Consider the following 12,341-nt stretch of genomic DNA (forward strand, 5'->3'; position numbering starts at 1 on the left):
CCAATTATGCTGTAATCTCTACCTCCCTCTATCCCTCTCCTCACCCCACCGCCCTCTCCTCTCTCCCTCACCCTCACCCTCTTTCCCTCCACCCACACACTTGGCGACGGCCCCAGTGAGGGTGTGCACGCGCGTGGCGGAGCATCTGGCGGTGCGTGCACACGTAAAATCTGCGATCAGTGGACTGACCGACTTCTGCGATGGGACGCGAGATGAGGGGGCGCCACCATGACGTCACATCCTCTTCTGCGCTCTCATTGGTTACAGGAAACCACATGATGCCGTCGCTGCATGAAAAGACAAAATTCTTGTCTTTTCAAAATGCGCTCGCGCATCGCGCTTTCGGCAGGCGCACGCAGGTACCTACTGGGCCCGGCCCCATAGAAGGTCGAATCTTGTTCGCGACGCGCACGCTGTAGCACACACAGCCGCAAACAGTGGGGGCGAGGCCTTACCTACACATACACACTTACCTACCCACACACACGTACACACACTTACCTACCCACACACCCACATGTACCCACTCGCACACACACACCCACACTTACCAACCCCACACATACACTTACACTTACACACACACACACACACTTACCCCCACCCACACCCACACCCACTTACCCACACTTAACAACCTCACACATATACTTACACACACACACACACTTACCTACCCCCCATACCCACACGCACACACACACACACACACACACACACACACGCACCCACTTATGCATGAAAAGATAAAATTCTTGTCTTTTCAAAATGCGCTCGCGCATCGCGCTTTCGGCAGGCGCACGCAGGCACCTACTGGGCCCGGCCCCACAGAAGGTCGAATCTTGTTTGCGACGCGCACGCTGTAGCACACACAGCCGCAAACAGTGGGGGCGAGGCCTTACCTACACATACACACTTACCTACACGTACACACACTTACCTACCACACACACACACACACACATGTACCCACCCGCAAACACGCCCACACTTACCAACCCCACACATACACTTACACACACACTTACACACAAACACCCAGACACCCTTACCCACATATACACACACATACCCCCCTCACACACACACACACACACTTACCCACACACACACGTACCCACACTTACCCACATACACATTTACACACACACTTTTGATACATTTTGTTTGTTTTATTACGTCTCGCCAAACTTTACGCCAATGGATTGTTATGAAAACAAGAGGCGGGTTTGCTCGAACTCGGAGGCCTCCGCGAACATTCACATTTGCTTTTTTTCGCAGCAGATGCAAACTGTGGCAAATAAATAATTAATCCCTCTCATCTCAAAGTGTCAATTCTCATATCAAATTCTGTGTGATCAGAGAAGCGAGTCTTCCCCCCAGCAGGGGGCGATAAGAGATTCTGGGGTGGGCTCTGCTGCATGCCATCTATCCCTCATACAAGAGTCAGGCAGCTGGGTCAGTCACTGGAGAGCACACGTGGGTGCTGCTGTGCAGAGTGACACAAGAAGAAGCACTGCTGGGCTGTGTGTGCTGCTGTGCAGAGTGACACAATAAGAAGCATTGCTGGGCTGTGTGTGCTGCTGTGCAGAGTGACACAATAAGAAGCACTGCTGGGCTGTGTGTGCTGCTGTGCAGAGTGACACAATAAGAAGCACTGCTGGGCTGTGTGTGCTGCTGTGCAGAGTGACACAATAAGAAGCACTGCTGGGCTGTGTGTGTGACTGCCAGGTATGGATCCAGGACACCGGGCAGAGTGTAAGCAACGTGTGCATGGTGCACTGAAGCAGTAGGGTTATCAGGGACAGTTCTATGTGGAACCTGATTTTCCAGGGAGGCTTTGCCCTGATTTATATAGATAAGAGGAACATTGTCTGATCCAGTCACTTATTTTATTTATTTATAAAATGTTTTACCAGGAAGTAATACATTGAGAGTTACCTCTCGTTTTCAAGTATGTCCTGGGCACAGAGTTATGACATAATACATGGTTACAAATACAGTTACATAAGTGAACAGGGTATACATTATATACAAGACATTGCATGCACAGTTAAAGATAATATATATTATAGGCGTATGTAACATGGGAGCATGTCTTTTTCTTTTCTTTTTCCTCTGTGAATAATGACTGCAGAATGCTTCAGTTCTATAAAGTCTGATGCACAGTATGCTTTTCCCAGGTCTCTGCAGCGCAACTTGACCTATAAAACCAGGACTGACTGGCTGTCGCTTGATGCATTTAGATTGTAAGGCTAAGGCCCCGCTCCCAGAGTCAGCGCACCCGCACTGCTGACAGGCGGTGCGCTGAGATACACAGACCGCGATATGCGGTCTGTAGGGAGCGGGAGCCGGAGCGGGAGGTGGGCGGGTGGTGGGCGGGTGGTGGGCGGTTTGACAGGGAGGGGGGGCGTGGCTTGAGCGGAGGGACCCGCTACTCTCCCCCCCCTCCCTCCACGGGCTCGGGCTGGAGCTGGAGCTTCGGTAAGTATTAAACACACACACACGCAGGCACACATACATACATACACACACACACACACACACACAGGCAGGCACTCACGCACTCATACACACACACACACACACACACACACACAGACAGAGGCACGCACTCGGGCACACACATACACACACAGACAGGCACGCACACACACAGACACACACACAGAGAAAGGCACTCACCTGCTTTCACTCCACACTCCTCCCCGCTCCCCGAAGCCTCTCCTCCTCCCGAAGCCTCCCCTCCCCATTGGCTCACAGCCACACACGTCACGCGTCAAAGCTAGAAAACACCATTCTCTGGTGTCTCCAGCGGCTGACGCGCGACAGCGTGTAGTCAGCTGTGCCGCCAGTGGGGACCGGGACCGGCTCGCGAGGATTCCCCTGCTGGTGGGGAACTCGCTACATTGCCGCCCGCGCCAACGAGCGCAGCGGGACCGAGGCCTAAGACTTTCTCGTATGTTGTCATTTGCCTGTTGCGCTTACAAACAATGGGGATATTTTTTTACCTGGTGTAATTTTGTAGTGTGCTTTGTACATTGTTGGTTTTATAATTAAAATTATACATACAGAGAGACTGCCCTGGACGTTATAATATTGTGTGTGCTTATAGTAACTGGCACTGCAGATCCCTGATATGCAATTATCTGTGGATTTTTAACTGTGACTGAACACACCTATGTCTTTTTTTTTATAAATATTTCCTGTAACATTAGTGACTGAAGCCTTTAGCATTTTACCACTAAGAAATATTAAATTAGGGACCACCAAAAGTCATTTAGACTTTTTTATTGTTCATTCTTTTTTTTTTTTTTTGCCCTCTGATATGTTTAATGCAAACAATGATCCAAATAGATATTCAGATTGAAGGTACTTGATTCATTCTAATTCTTATACATCGTTTTGTGTGATTTTCTGACTGCAGCACCTCACTGATCGTATCCCGAGGCCAGTCAGTCAGTTGTCACTCACGTGGACCGTGGTCACACTAAATTCCAGCATCATGTGCTTCTGTATGCACACTTTACTTGTCCTGTTCTTTCTGATTGTGACATCCTCCTATAGAACAGATACTGTGTTACCTATTTTGAACTTCCTCAGAACCAACCTGTCGCAAGGTTTGTCACTGCAGCATTTGTTGGTCATTCAGGCTTGCGTTCCTGTGAAAAATAGTTTTTACTATATATATTGCCTGGTATTTGCTTTGGTAGAGGCTATTTACCTGGTAGCCAGGTGAATTGGCGATTTGTTCCGCCTTATTGAACAGGCAGCTAAATAATTATTATTATGTATTTTTATTTAAAAAAAAATCCCCTCCCCGGTGAACTCGAGCCGCTTGGGTGCTTCTACTTGAGACTGCCCTCCCGAAGTCGTAACAAATCCTGGTTAATTTCCCCCCCAAATCTTCAGCCGGTAGGCCTAGGACTTGGGGGTCTTTGACGCCGTCCTCCGTCAGTATTCAGAGCGTCCATCTCTTCCTCCCTTCGGCCAAAATGTCCGGGAAAGTCCAAGCCTTTGTCGTTTTCCCTCCGAAGAGGGACGGTGACTAGCCGTAATGCATTGGTCCTGCCGGGACCCCCCCAGCCCCGATGGCAGCTGGATACATATGGGACTTATTCAGCCTAACCCTAATTTGCCTCCCTAACCAGCATTATCCAATGTCTAATAACCTGGGAGAAAACCATTGCTAGCTAAATAAGGGGGAGGTAAAAGCTATAGATTCGGCTTCAGTGTAAATACACTTTTTATTTATTTTTATTATTTGCTTATGCAAGGGAACGTCTTTTTTTTCCAGACTTAACTTTGTAAACTGACACCATTTATTGGTGCTTTCTGCGATGTGTGTTCTAGGTGCTAGAGGAGGTATTGCAGGTTGGGTGCTTTCACCCTATTTCTACAGATCTTCTTTGCTGAAATTCCTGTAACACTTTCCTTGTACATTTAGGCCTCGATCCACAAAAGGGCGCTGAGCTTTAGCACGCCTCTACTCCCATTCATTTAAATGGGTGTAATTGTGTGCTGAAGCTTAGCCGTGGGCACTTATTCACTATACTGTGCACATGTTTTCCTCTTGCTGAAGCAGAATTGTGTTCCATTCGTATAATTGGGACTACAATCTTCCCCCAGCCTGGGGACAACGGCTTCTTCATACCATATTGGATAGATTCTTTAGTTTGCTCCCTTGCTTGACATGTCCTTGTGCTTTTAGTTTTTCTTTGCAGAGATGTCTGACAAAGTGCTGGTGATTGGCAGTGGGGCCAGAGAGCACGCTCTGGCCTGGAAGCTGGCACAGTCTGCCCACGTCAAACAGGTTCTAGTCGCCCCGGGAAACGCAGGCACTGCCGACAGCGGGAAGATCTCCAATTCAGGTCAGTGGGGCTAATACACTGCACTCTGATCACAGCAAGTGTACAGGTCCCGGTCCCTCTCCCATTGAAGGGCTAATAAATAAAGTGCCTGGACATAAACATTAGTTCTATTATTCTTTAACAAATAAACTGAAGGGAGACGTTATATTTCCAAGGTCATGTTGGTCTGAGCGGGAGTAAACTGCGTGCTTTATATCACCCACTGCTTCTCAGCATGAATCCGTTTCCATTTGCAAATTCATATACGTTAAAAAGTAACAAAGTGGGCAGCGGTGTATGGGTTGCAGGCACTTCTGGTGCAGAATGGGTTGAAATGATCCTGATGGAAACTGTTGCTGGACTCTTTTAGTGTTAAAGGGGATTAATTAGCCTGCATCCTTCTTGGCCACGTGGTAAATGAAAAACATGTGATTTCTACGATCTGCAGATCACAAGTGTCTTCATTCAACTGGTTCCAGCAAATCAAGACATTATGTGGCCTCTGAAAATCTCTCTAATAGAAAGAGAATCTTCCTTTAATATGAAACATGCACGTGTCTGTGCCAACCTCTGAAATAACACAGCGGCTGTTGACAGGCTCTCCCGAAACGTACCATTTCACTGGCTCTCAAACCTCTCTTCAGGGCACTAAACCACCTCACACCAGCATATATCCTAACGTGTGTGTGTGTGTTCTCTTTTTGCCCACGTAGAGGTTTGAGATCCACTGCAAAGACAATAAACGGATGACAATTATTGAAATCACATTAACATCCCTTGCTGCAGAAGTCACTGTTCCAGTTGTTGCTGGCTTATGGAAACAAATACAATGTTGGAATAATATTTATTTTATTTCCGAAAGTCTTTTAGAAGATGAGTGTTTAAGAATGTGTCCTTGTTTTTATCACAGTATGTGTTTATTTGCTGGTGGCTCTCCGTATTTGGTCTCAGTTTGTTTGTATTTGTGTCGTGTTGCAGATGTCCCCATCAGCGATCATGTCCAGCTCATTACGTTCTGCAAACGCGGCGGTATTGCCCTTGTGGTCGTCGGGCCCGAGGTTCCTCTTGCTGCAGGTAAAGTTACTGTTCTAAGTATAATCCTGTGACTAGCAGATGAAGTTACACCGATTCCTGACCGCAGTACCTGTGGGTTACCCTCTTGACGAATCATTTACCATTTTGCATATACTCCGCTTTACCGTTCAGAGCCAGAAGGGCCACAGCGCATTGCCGGGCTCGGCTGAATAGGTCACTGACCTCTCTTTCAGTGAGCGAGTTATACGAAGCATCGGCCATTTTGTGAGGAAAGGAGGAGCCTGGGAGAACCTGGTTCAAATCCCCGTGTCTCCCTGTGACCTTGGGCTTATCCCTTTTATCTGTAGTCCAGGAACAATGGGGAGCGCAGGTGTATGCAAAATTAAAAGACATACAAACTATAGTGCAATATGCGGCACGTAGGACGCGACGTGATCTGCACACCTGCCCGAGATCAAACCAGGATCAACATTCTACGGAAGTGCGGGACGGGAAGGAGCGGTGGAGACAGAGCAGAGGGCAGAGAGAACGCCCCCCGGAGATCCTGACTGGTCTCAGCTCCATTCATTGTTTTTAAGGCACTGTTACCTGTTGAAACCATGGAGGGGATTTGACATCAAGAGGTGCACTGACTTTTGCGGTAGAAGATACAAAGCCAGCACATCACCAATATTATTGGGACACGCTTTTAAAGATTTGGGAATGTGTGAGTACCCACTGCACAGAACTCAAGACTCTCAGTATATTGATGTGTTAACATATTGCACTATATTTTGCATGTGTTTTTATTTTGCATACACCTGCGCTCCCCATGGTTCCTGGACTACTGCTTGTGTGGGATTGAGAGAATCCAATCCTTTAAGGGTTTGAGCAGTGAAGTATAATTTGTTTACCATAGCACTATTTTTTATTTATTTATCACTTGCACCTATCACGGGGTGGGTTCTAGTCTAGAAATTATATTTGAACTAAGTGCTTGTTTTTGGTAACACACCTTGTTCACATGTCCCCTTATCTACCTGTGCCCCATGCACCAAAATTAGATTGTAAGCTACAGGGCAGGGCCGCCTTGTGGCTGCACATTACCTATGGTGCTGCATACTGTCCATGCTATAGAAGACAAAATATTGTCATTAAATAGTTTTAACCATGCTACTCCCCGGAGAAAACACAAGGTGACTAAAAAAATAAAAATGTTGCTCTGTTTTCATGTATTACAGACTCTGGGGAGGGGGGGTGATTGTCAACCTTGGTTTTGTCTTTTTCACATCATGGATCAGGTCACCAGAATTATGCACATTATGGCTAAATTAGGGAACAGAGAGAAATGCACCTTGGATTACAGTGTTTGCAAACATTTTCAGGCCTAACTTTTAAAAAGTCCTTTTAATTCACTTGCGTGTGTGCTGCTGTTGAGGCATTTGTCACTTAGTCTGAAGTTGTTGAACATATTGGTGCATTAGTTATCACAGGACTGCACTTTTTTTTTTTTTAAACTCCCAATGAAAACTACTAGCAGAATCTTTTTGTATAGTGTATAAGGCCGCGATTATAGTGGCGGAGCGCGTGACTTCACGCACGCCTGCCGCACACACGAAACATGAGCTTTAGGTCCGAGGTGACGGGGAGGCGTGGCCGTGACGTGAGCGGTTCGTCCTCATTGGATGAACCTCCCACGTGACCCTGCCATCGTGCGACAAACACAGAATTGTTTCTCGTGAAACACCGGCCGCGCCATCGAGCTTGATTGGTTGTGCGCTCTGCGGGCGGCATCATGAGGGTACATACACTTGTTCCTGAGATATGCGGCGTCGCACGCCGACCTCGATAATCAAGGCCTGAAGGTGCAATCCCAAATCTAACCATGTTAAAAGCAAAAATTATGCTTTTTTTTTTTTCTTCTGTCTCTGGAAATTAATTAGAAATTAAATTTCTTGGGGGGCTTTTGTATGTTTATCAAGCAAGTGTTTTCTTTACCCTTCTTTCACCCTGTCCTTATTTGTCAAAGATATAAAGGGAGCAGCCACAGGAAATCAAACCTCACCCAACTCGCAGCTCACCATATTAACAAACTAATATTCAAATTTACTTGATACAGTGGCTTTGATTTGACCTCTTCCCCCCCCCCGACATCAGTCACCCAGATGTATCCCTTTAAACATGTCACTTTTATTAGTATAGTGTGGTCCTACGAGGCGTTGCCCCTTTTAGTGTGAATTTGGGGCAAGAACAGGAGATCAGACATATCGTTCAGTGGGGATCAAGCTTGAGAACGGTGGGTTTTACACACTCGCTGACTCACTAATAAGGGCCTTTCTCCTTGTTAGGGATAATTGATGATTTGACTGCAGCTGGAGTGAGGTGTTTTGGGCCCACAGCAAAGGCCGCTCAGCTGGAGGCCAGTAAGAGTTTTGCCAAAGGTTTTATGGATCGGCACGGAATCCCCACCGCACGGTGGAAATCCTTCACCAACCCACACGAGGCTTGCAGCTTCATTACAAGGTAATACATTAAACATTTTATCATTTTTGTTCTGCTGTACAAAACTGAATGCAGACGCGACTGGATGCGCCTACCGTGTTTAAGTATTGAAACGCTGTTATACACTTCACCCTGCAGCGATGAACCATATTCCTGTGCTTTATATACAGAGCCATTCCTACAATCATCCTTTTGTATATGGTTTTCGGTTTGATGTTAAATCTGTTGGGCTTAAGTTTTATAAAAGACATTATGAGCCACACACATTGTGTGGTGAATAAAAATAGACACAAACCTCTCAATTGATACTTTTCATCCCTGATGAGTTAAACTAGGTGTGCAGAAACTTGCTGCGCCCCCTGCCTGCTCAGCCCCAGTGCTCGCGCCCCCCCCCCCTTACCTAGGAACCAGCGTCAAAGGATGCCGTGGCGTCACGTGACCTCTGGGGCATAATTTGATAATTTGACGTGTCACCCACCATAAGGTAAGTGAGTTACAGTGGCCACGCATGCTCCCCGGCATTTAACTTAAATGCTTTGCGGAAGAGCATGGGGCCTCTGTAACCGCTGCCACCCCCCACTTTGCGCCCTCTGGAGTTAAACAACGGTCTTGGTATAGCATTGTGGCAATCTAGCACCTGCAACTGAGATTCTTTGCTTTCTTATTTGCGTGGCCAGGATCGGCGCAATAAAAACGTGTGTATATGATTAGTACATCCTCGGCAGCAACACTCGTGTGACCTGTATGTGCTTCTATAGCGGGGTACATGAAATCTCGGGCAGCAATCACAGCGGCTTCTTCCAGGATCTGGGGGAGGGGGAAAGGTATTTCTGATGGCAGCCAACCAGTGATGAGTATGTCATTGGAACGCCTACCCATTGCAAACACGTCATTTTAATGACGCGAAAGGATCGCCATATGAGAGTTTTCTTTTATTTCCCCTCTGTGTATCTACACACGGATTCCAGCCCATCCAGTTCCCCTTGATTCTAATTGCATGAGAAGATATTTCTTTTTCTGCTTGATATTGTCCCAGTGCCTCGTCCTGTTGCATCCAGGAGGTTAATCTGTGTTCAGAGCAGTCCTGGAAAAATAAACCCCAGCGGGTAAGATGCCTACGTTCAGCCGGTGAGTTATCTTACATCGGTGTCGCTATGCCTTTCTGCAGTGCCGATTTCCCGGCGTTGGTGGTGAAGGCGAGTGGTCTGGCGGCGGGGAAAGGCGTTATTGTGGCGACTACTAAAGAGGAAGCCTGCCAGGCGGTGAATGAAATCATGCAGGTCTGTGGGGGACTGAACCTGTTGCTGTTCTGCTGCTAACGTGAACACTCGTATGGCCTTAAACATGGCTCCCGATTCAATGAATTGTAGTATATACAGATGTAGCCGACATTAACGCTGCCGCGTTCTTTAACAGTAGTGCTGGTGAAAACCATGGTTAGGGCAATCACTCACGGGTTATTTGGCGTTAGAGGGCAATGACGTGTATGTGTATGGTGAGCTTGTAGTTGGGAAGTTAGGGGGGGAGCAGGGGTGGGCAACTCTAAGGGCCACCAACAGGTCAGGTTTTGAGGGTATCCCTGCTTCAGCACAGGTGGCTTAATCAATGACTCGGTCCTTGGCCACTGATTGATCCACCTGTGCTGAAGCAGGGATATCCTGAGCCTGACCTGTTGGTGGACCTTGGATTGGAGTTGGCACGCCCTGTATTAGAACACTACAGATCTGCAGTTCCATGGCTATTAATATTCTAACATGTCCTCCAAAATGTCAAACCATTGGTTGGGTTTTTAATAATAAACCCAATACTAATCAACATGGGATTCTCATTTTTATACTCCGTTTTTTAAACTGAATTTTAACGTAACCTGAGCTGTAGCTCGGGATATGGAGCACTGACGTCACGGCTGAAATACGGAGACCAGTAACAAACTACTGGAGTGACATCCCGTTCTATTCCCTTCGTCCCCATTGTTGTGAGGGGGCGACTCTTGAATACAACAGTTGCCCCTTTTAGATGTCAAAGGATCAGTTGGATCTTCAGCCCATAAGTGAAACTGTTGTGGAGATAAATGAGTAACTTTTTGTCCGGAGAGAGAACTCCTGACGTCCTGTTCCTTCACACCTTCTAACACAGGACAAGGCGTTCGGAGATGCCGGAGACACGGTTGTTGTTGAAGAGCTCCTGGAGGGGGAAGAAGTTTCTGTACGTAAAATCTTTGTTCCTTGTCAGTGAAGATGATCTCGACGCTCGCGTCTCTTATCCTTTCTGAAATAATTCGATTTGTATTTTTTTTTATTTTTAAACACTGCGAGTTATTTTGTTTATTTACTTTATTCCTTTTATGACTTTTTTATAAAGTGATGGTGGTGACCGTCCAGCGTCATAATGGAATTTCTCTATATATGCAGTTCTGGTGTTATAAAGATATGGCATGTTCTTCTTTCAGAAACATGGTTTGATGGCTGCTCCTTCCTGTCCCTGACAACCACTGTGTGTTTTTAAAGAAATAATTCGGAAAATGTTATATTTTCACATTTCCGACCTCCTCTTTTGGAGGTTTTACAAATATTCATAAGGAGCAGCCCCTGTGTAAGAATTGATTTGTACTGTTATATTACAGCTGCACGTCTGTTTTTCTCTGCCGATGTCAGGGATAATTGTTCCTTTGCTTCTCCTGGTGATTTCCTGAGGGTTTGTGGGGTCCTGACAAAGCTCTCCCTTTCCATTCCACCCCTTGTGATGTTTTTGCGGGTAACTTAATGCGGCTCTACACATTGAATGTATCATTTATAGTGGAATATGTGTCTGGAGATTATTACTGGTTTGTGCTTGTGTTCTTGCACACTGTGTATCTCACTGTTAATACTGTACGTGCCGGGTAAACCGTTGGAATTTAAAGCCGTTGTCCTATGTTTTTATCATTCATTATTTATATTCATTACAACAAGCAGCTGTGAAACACTGTTAGTAGGTTATTACATATATTTGTCATCTGTTTGCATTGTGTGCTAGCTGGTGTACCTTGCCTGCTGGTAACGAGTTTGGTGAAGGCCTCGGCTGTGTGTTTTGTGCTGTGGTGGTGGTGATAAAGCCTGGTGTTTCTTTGCAGTGCTTATGTTTCACTGATGGTGTCACAGTTGCCCCGATGCCACCGGCCCAAGACCATAAACGACTGCTGGATGGTGACAAAGGTCCTAATACAGGAGGGATGGGGGCTTATTGTCCAGCACCTCAGGTATGTGGCTTAGTACTGGAATTAATGTCTGTGGCTGCACACATGGAGGGCCGTGTTTCCAGAACACCCCTTAAAAGCAGCAGGCCTTTATTACCAGCGTAGGAAGAGGAGGGTGTCTGCGGAGCTGAACCGCTCAACTTTAAGCTCCGGGGACCACCTTGTTCCTAAAATGTATGGTGACGGCAGTGCCAGTAATTCCTGGTATTTTACATCCCCCGCGCCACTACGTCCAACAGGAAACCGTGACAGATGACATGGCGGCTTCCTATTGGTCAGCGGGGGGGGGGGGAGAGAGAAACGAGGGGTGGGTTTTAAAATTGCATTTGTACATAGGGGACTGCTGCTGCTTTTTAAGTTTGTGGTTCAGTTAATGGATTTGGCTGCTTTTTCCCCTGGGGCTCATACACCGTGCATTGTAATTTCATACTTCCGCTCCTGGGCGTGAACTCTCTTTGGATAAGTGGAGGTAACAAGTGGGCTTAGCCTGCAAGGATTTGTCCTGCCATTGGTAGGCAGGCTGCTATTTGGCGCCCCACACTCCTCAGGAAGGCACGCAATGCGAACTGCACGCCCCATGGCGAGTGGATTTAACATCGTGGCGAGCTCCTATTGGCCCAAGCAGCACACGTGTGGTACTAGGTGGCGAGTAGATTTTTTTGTTTGTTCGGCGAGTAGATTTTTTTGGTGATTTGTCAACCACTGGTTATTTATATAGCAATGAATTGGCATGTTGAACG

The 12,341-nt window shown here is 46.7% G+C and overlaps 1 protein-coding gene across 3 annotated transcripts in view; it reads left to right on the forward strand.

Moving 5' to 3' along the window:
• The first annotated feature begins 1,450 nt into the window (after positions 1 to 1,450).
• GART (phosphoribosylglycinamide formyltransferase, phosphoribosylglycinamide synthetase, phosphoribosylaminoimidazole synthetase) overlaps positions 1,451 to 12,341 on the forward strand; it is a 37,512-nt gene continuing 26,621 nt past the window's right edge. For 2 of the 3 annotated variants that reach the window (XM_075593835.1, XM_075593837.1), the window contains exons 1-7: positions 1,451 to 1,731; positions 4,712 to 4,871; positions 5,829 to 5,924; positions 8,213 to 8,387; positions 9,535 to 9,646; positions 10,503 to 10,571; positions 11,479 to 11,604. In XM_075593835.1, the coding sequence (XP_075449950.1) occupies positions 4,727 to 4,871; positions 5,829 to 5,924; positions 8,213 to 8,387; positions 9,535 to 9,646; positions 10,503 to 10,571; positions 11,479 to 11,604 (723 nt within the window). In that variant the 5' untranslated portion in view covers positions 1,451 to 1,731; positions 4,712 to 4,726. Of the gene's footprint in view, positions 1,759 to 4,711; positions 4,872 to 5,828; positions 5,925 to 8,212; positions 8,388 to 9,534; positions 9,647 to 10,502; positions 10,572 to 11,478; positions 11,605 to 12,341 lie in introns of all 3 variants that reach the window. The other variant, XM_075593836.1, reaches the window with a different exon arrangement.

This window comes from Ascaphus truei, chromosome 3 (assembly GCF_040206685.1).
Source record: "Ascaphus truei isolate aAscTru1 chromosome 3, aAscTru1.hap1, whole genome shotgun sequence".
Lineage (NCBI taxonomy): Eukaryota > Metazoa > Chordata > Amphibia > Anura > Ascaphidae > Ascaphus > Ascaphus truei.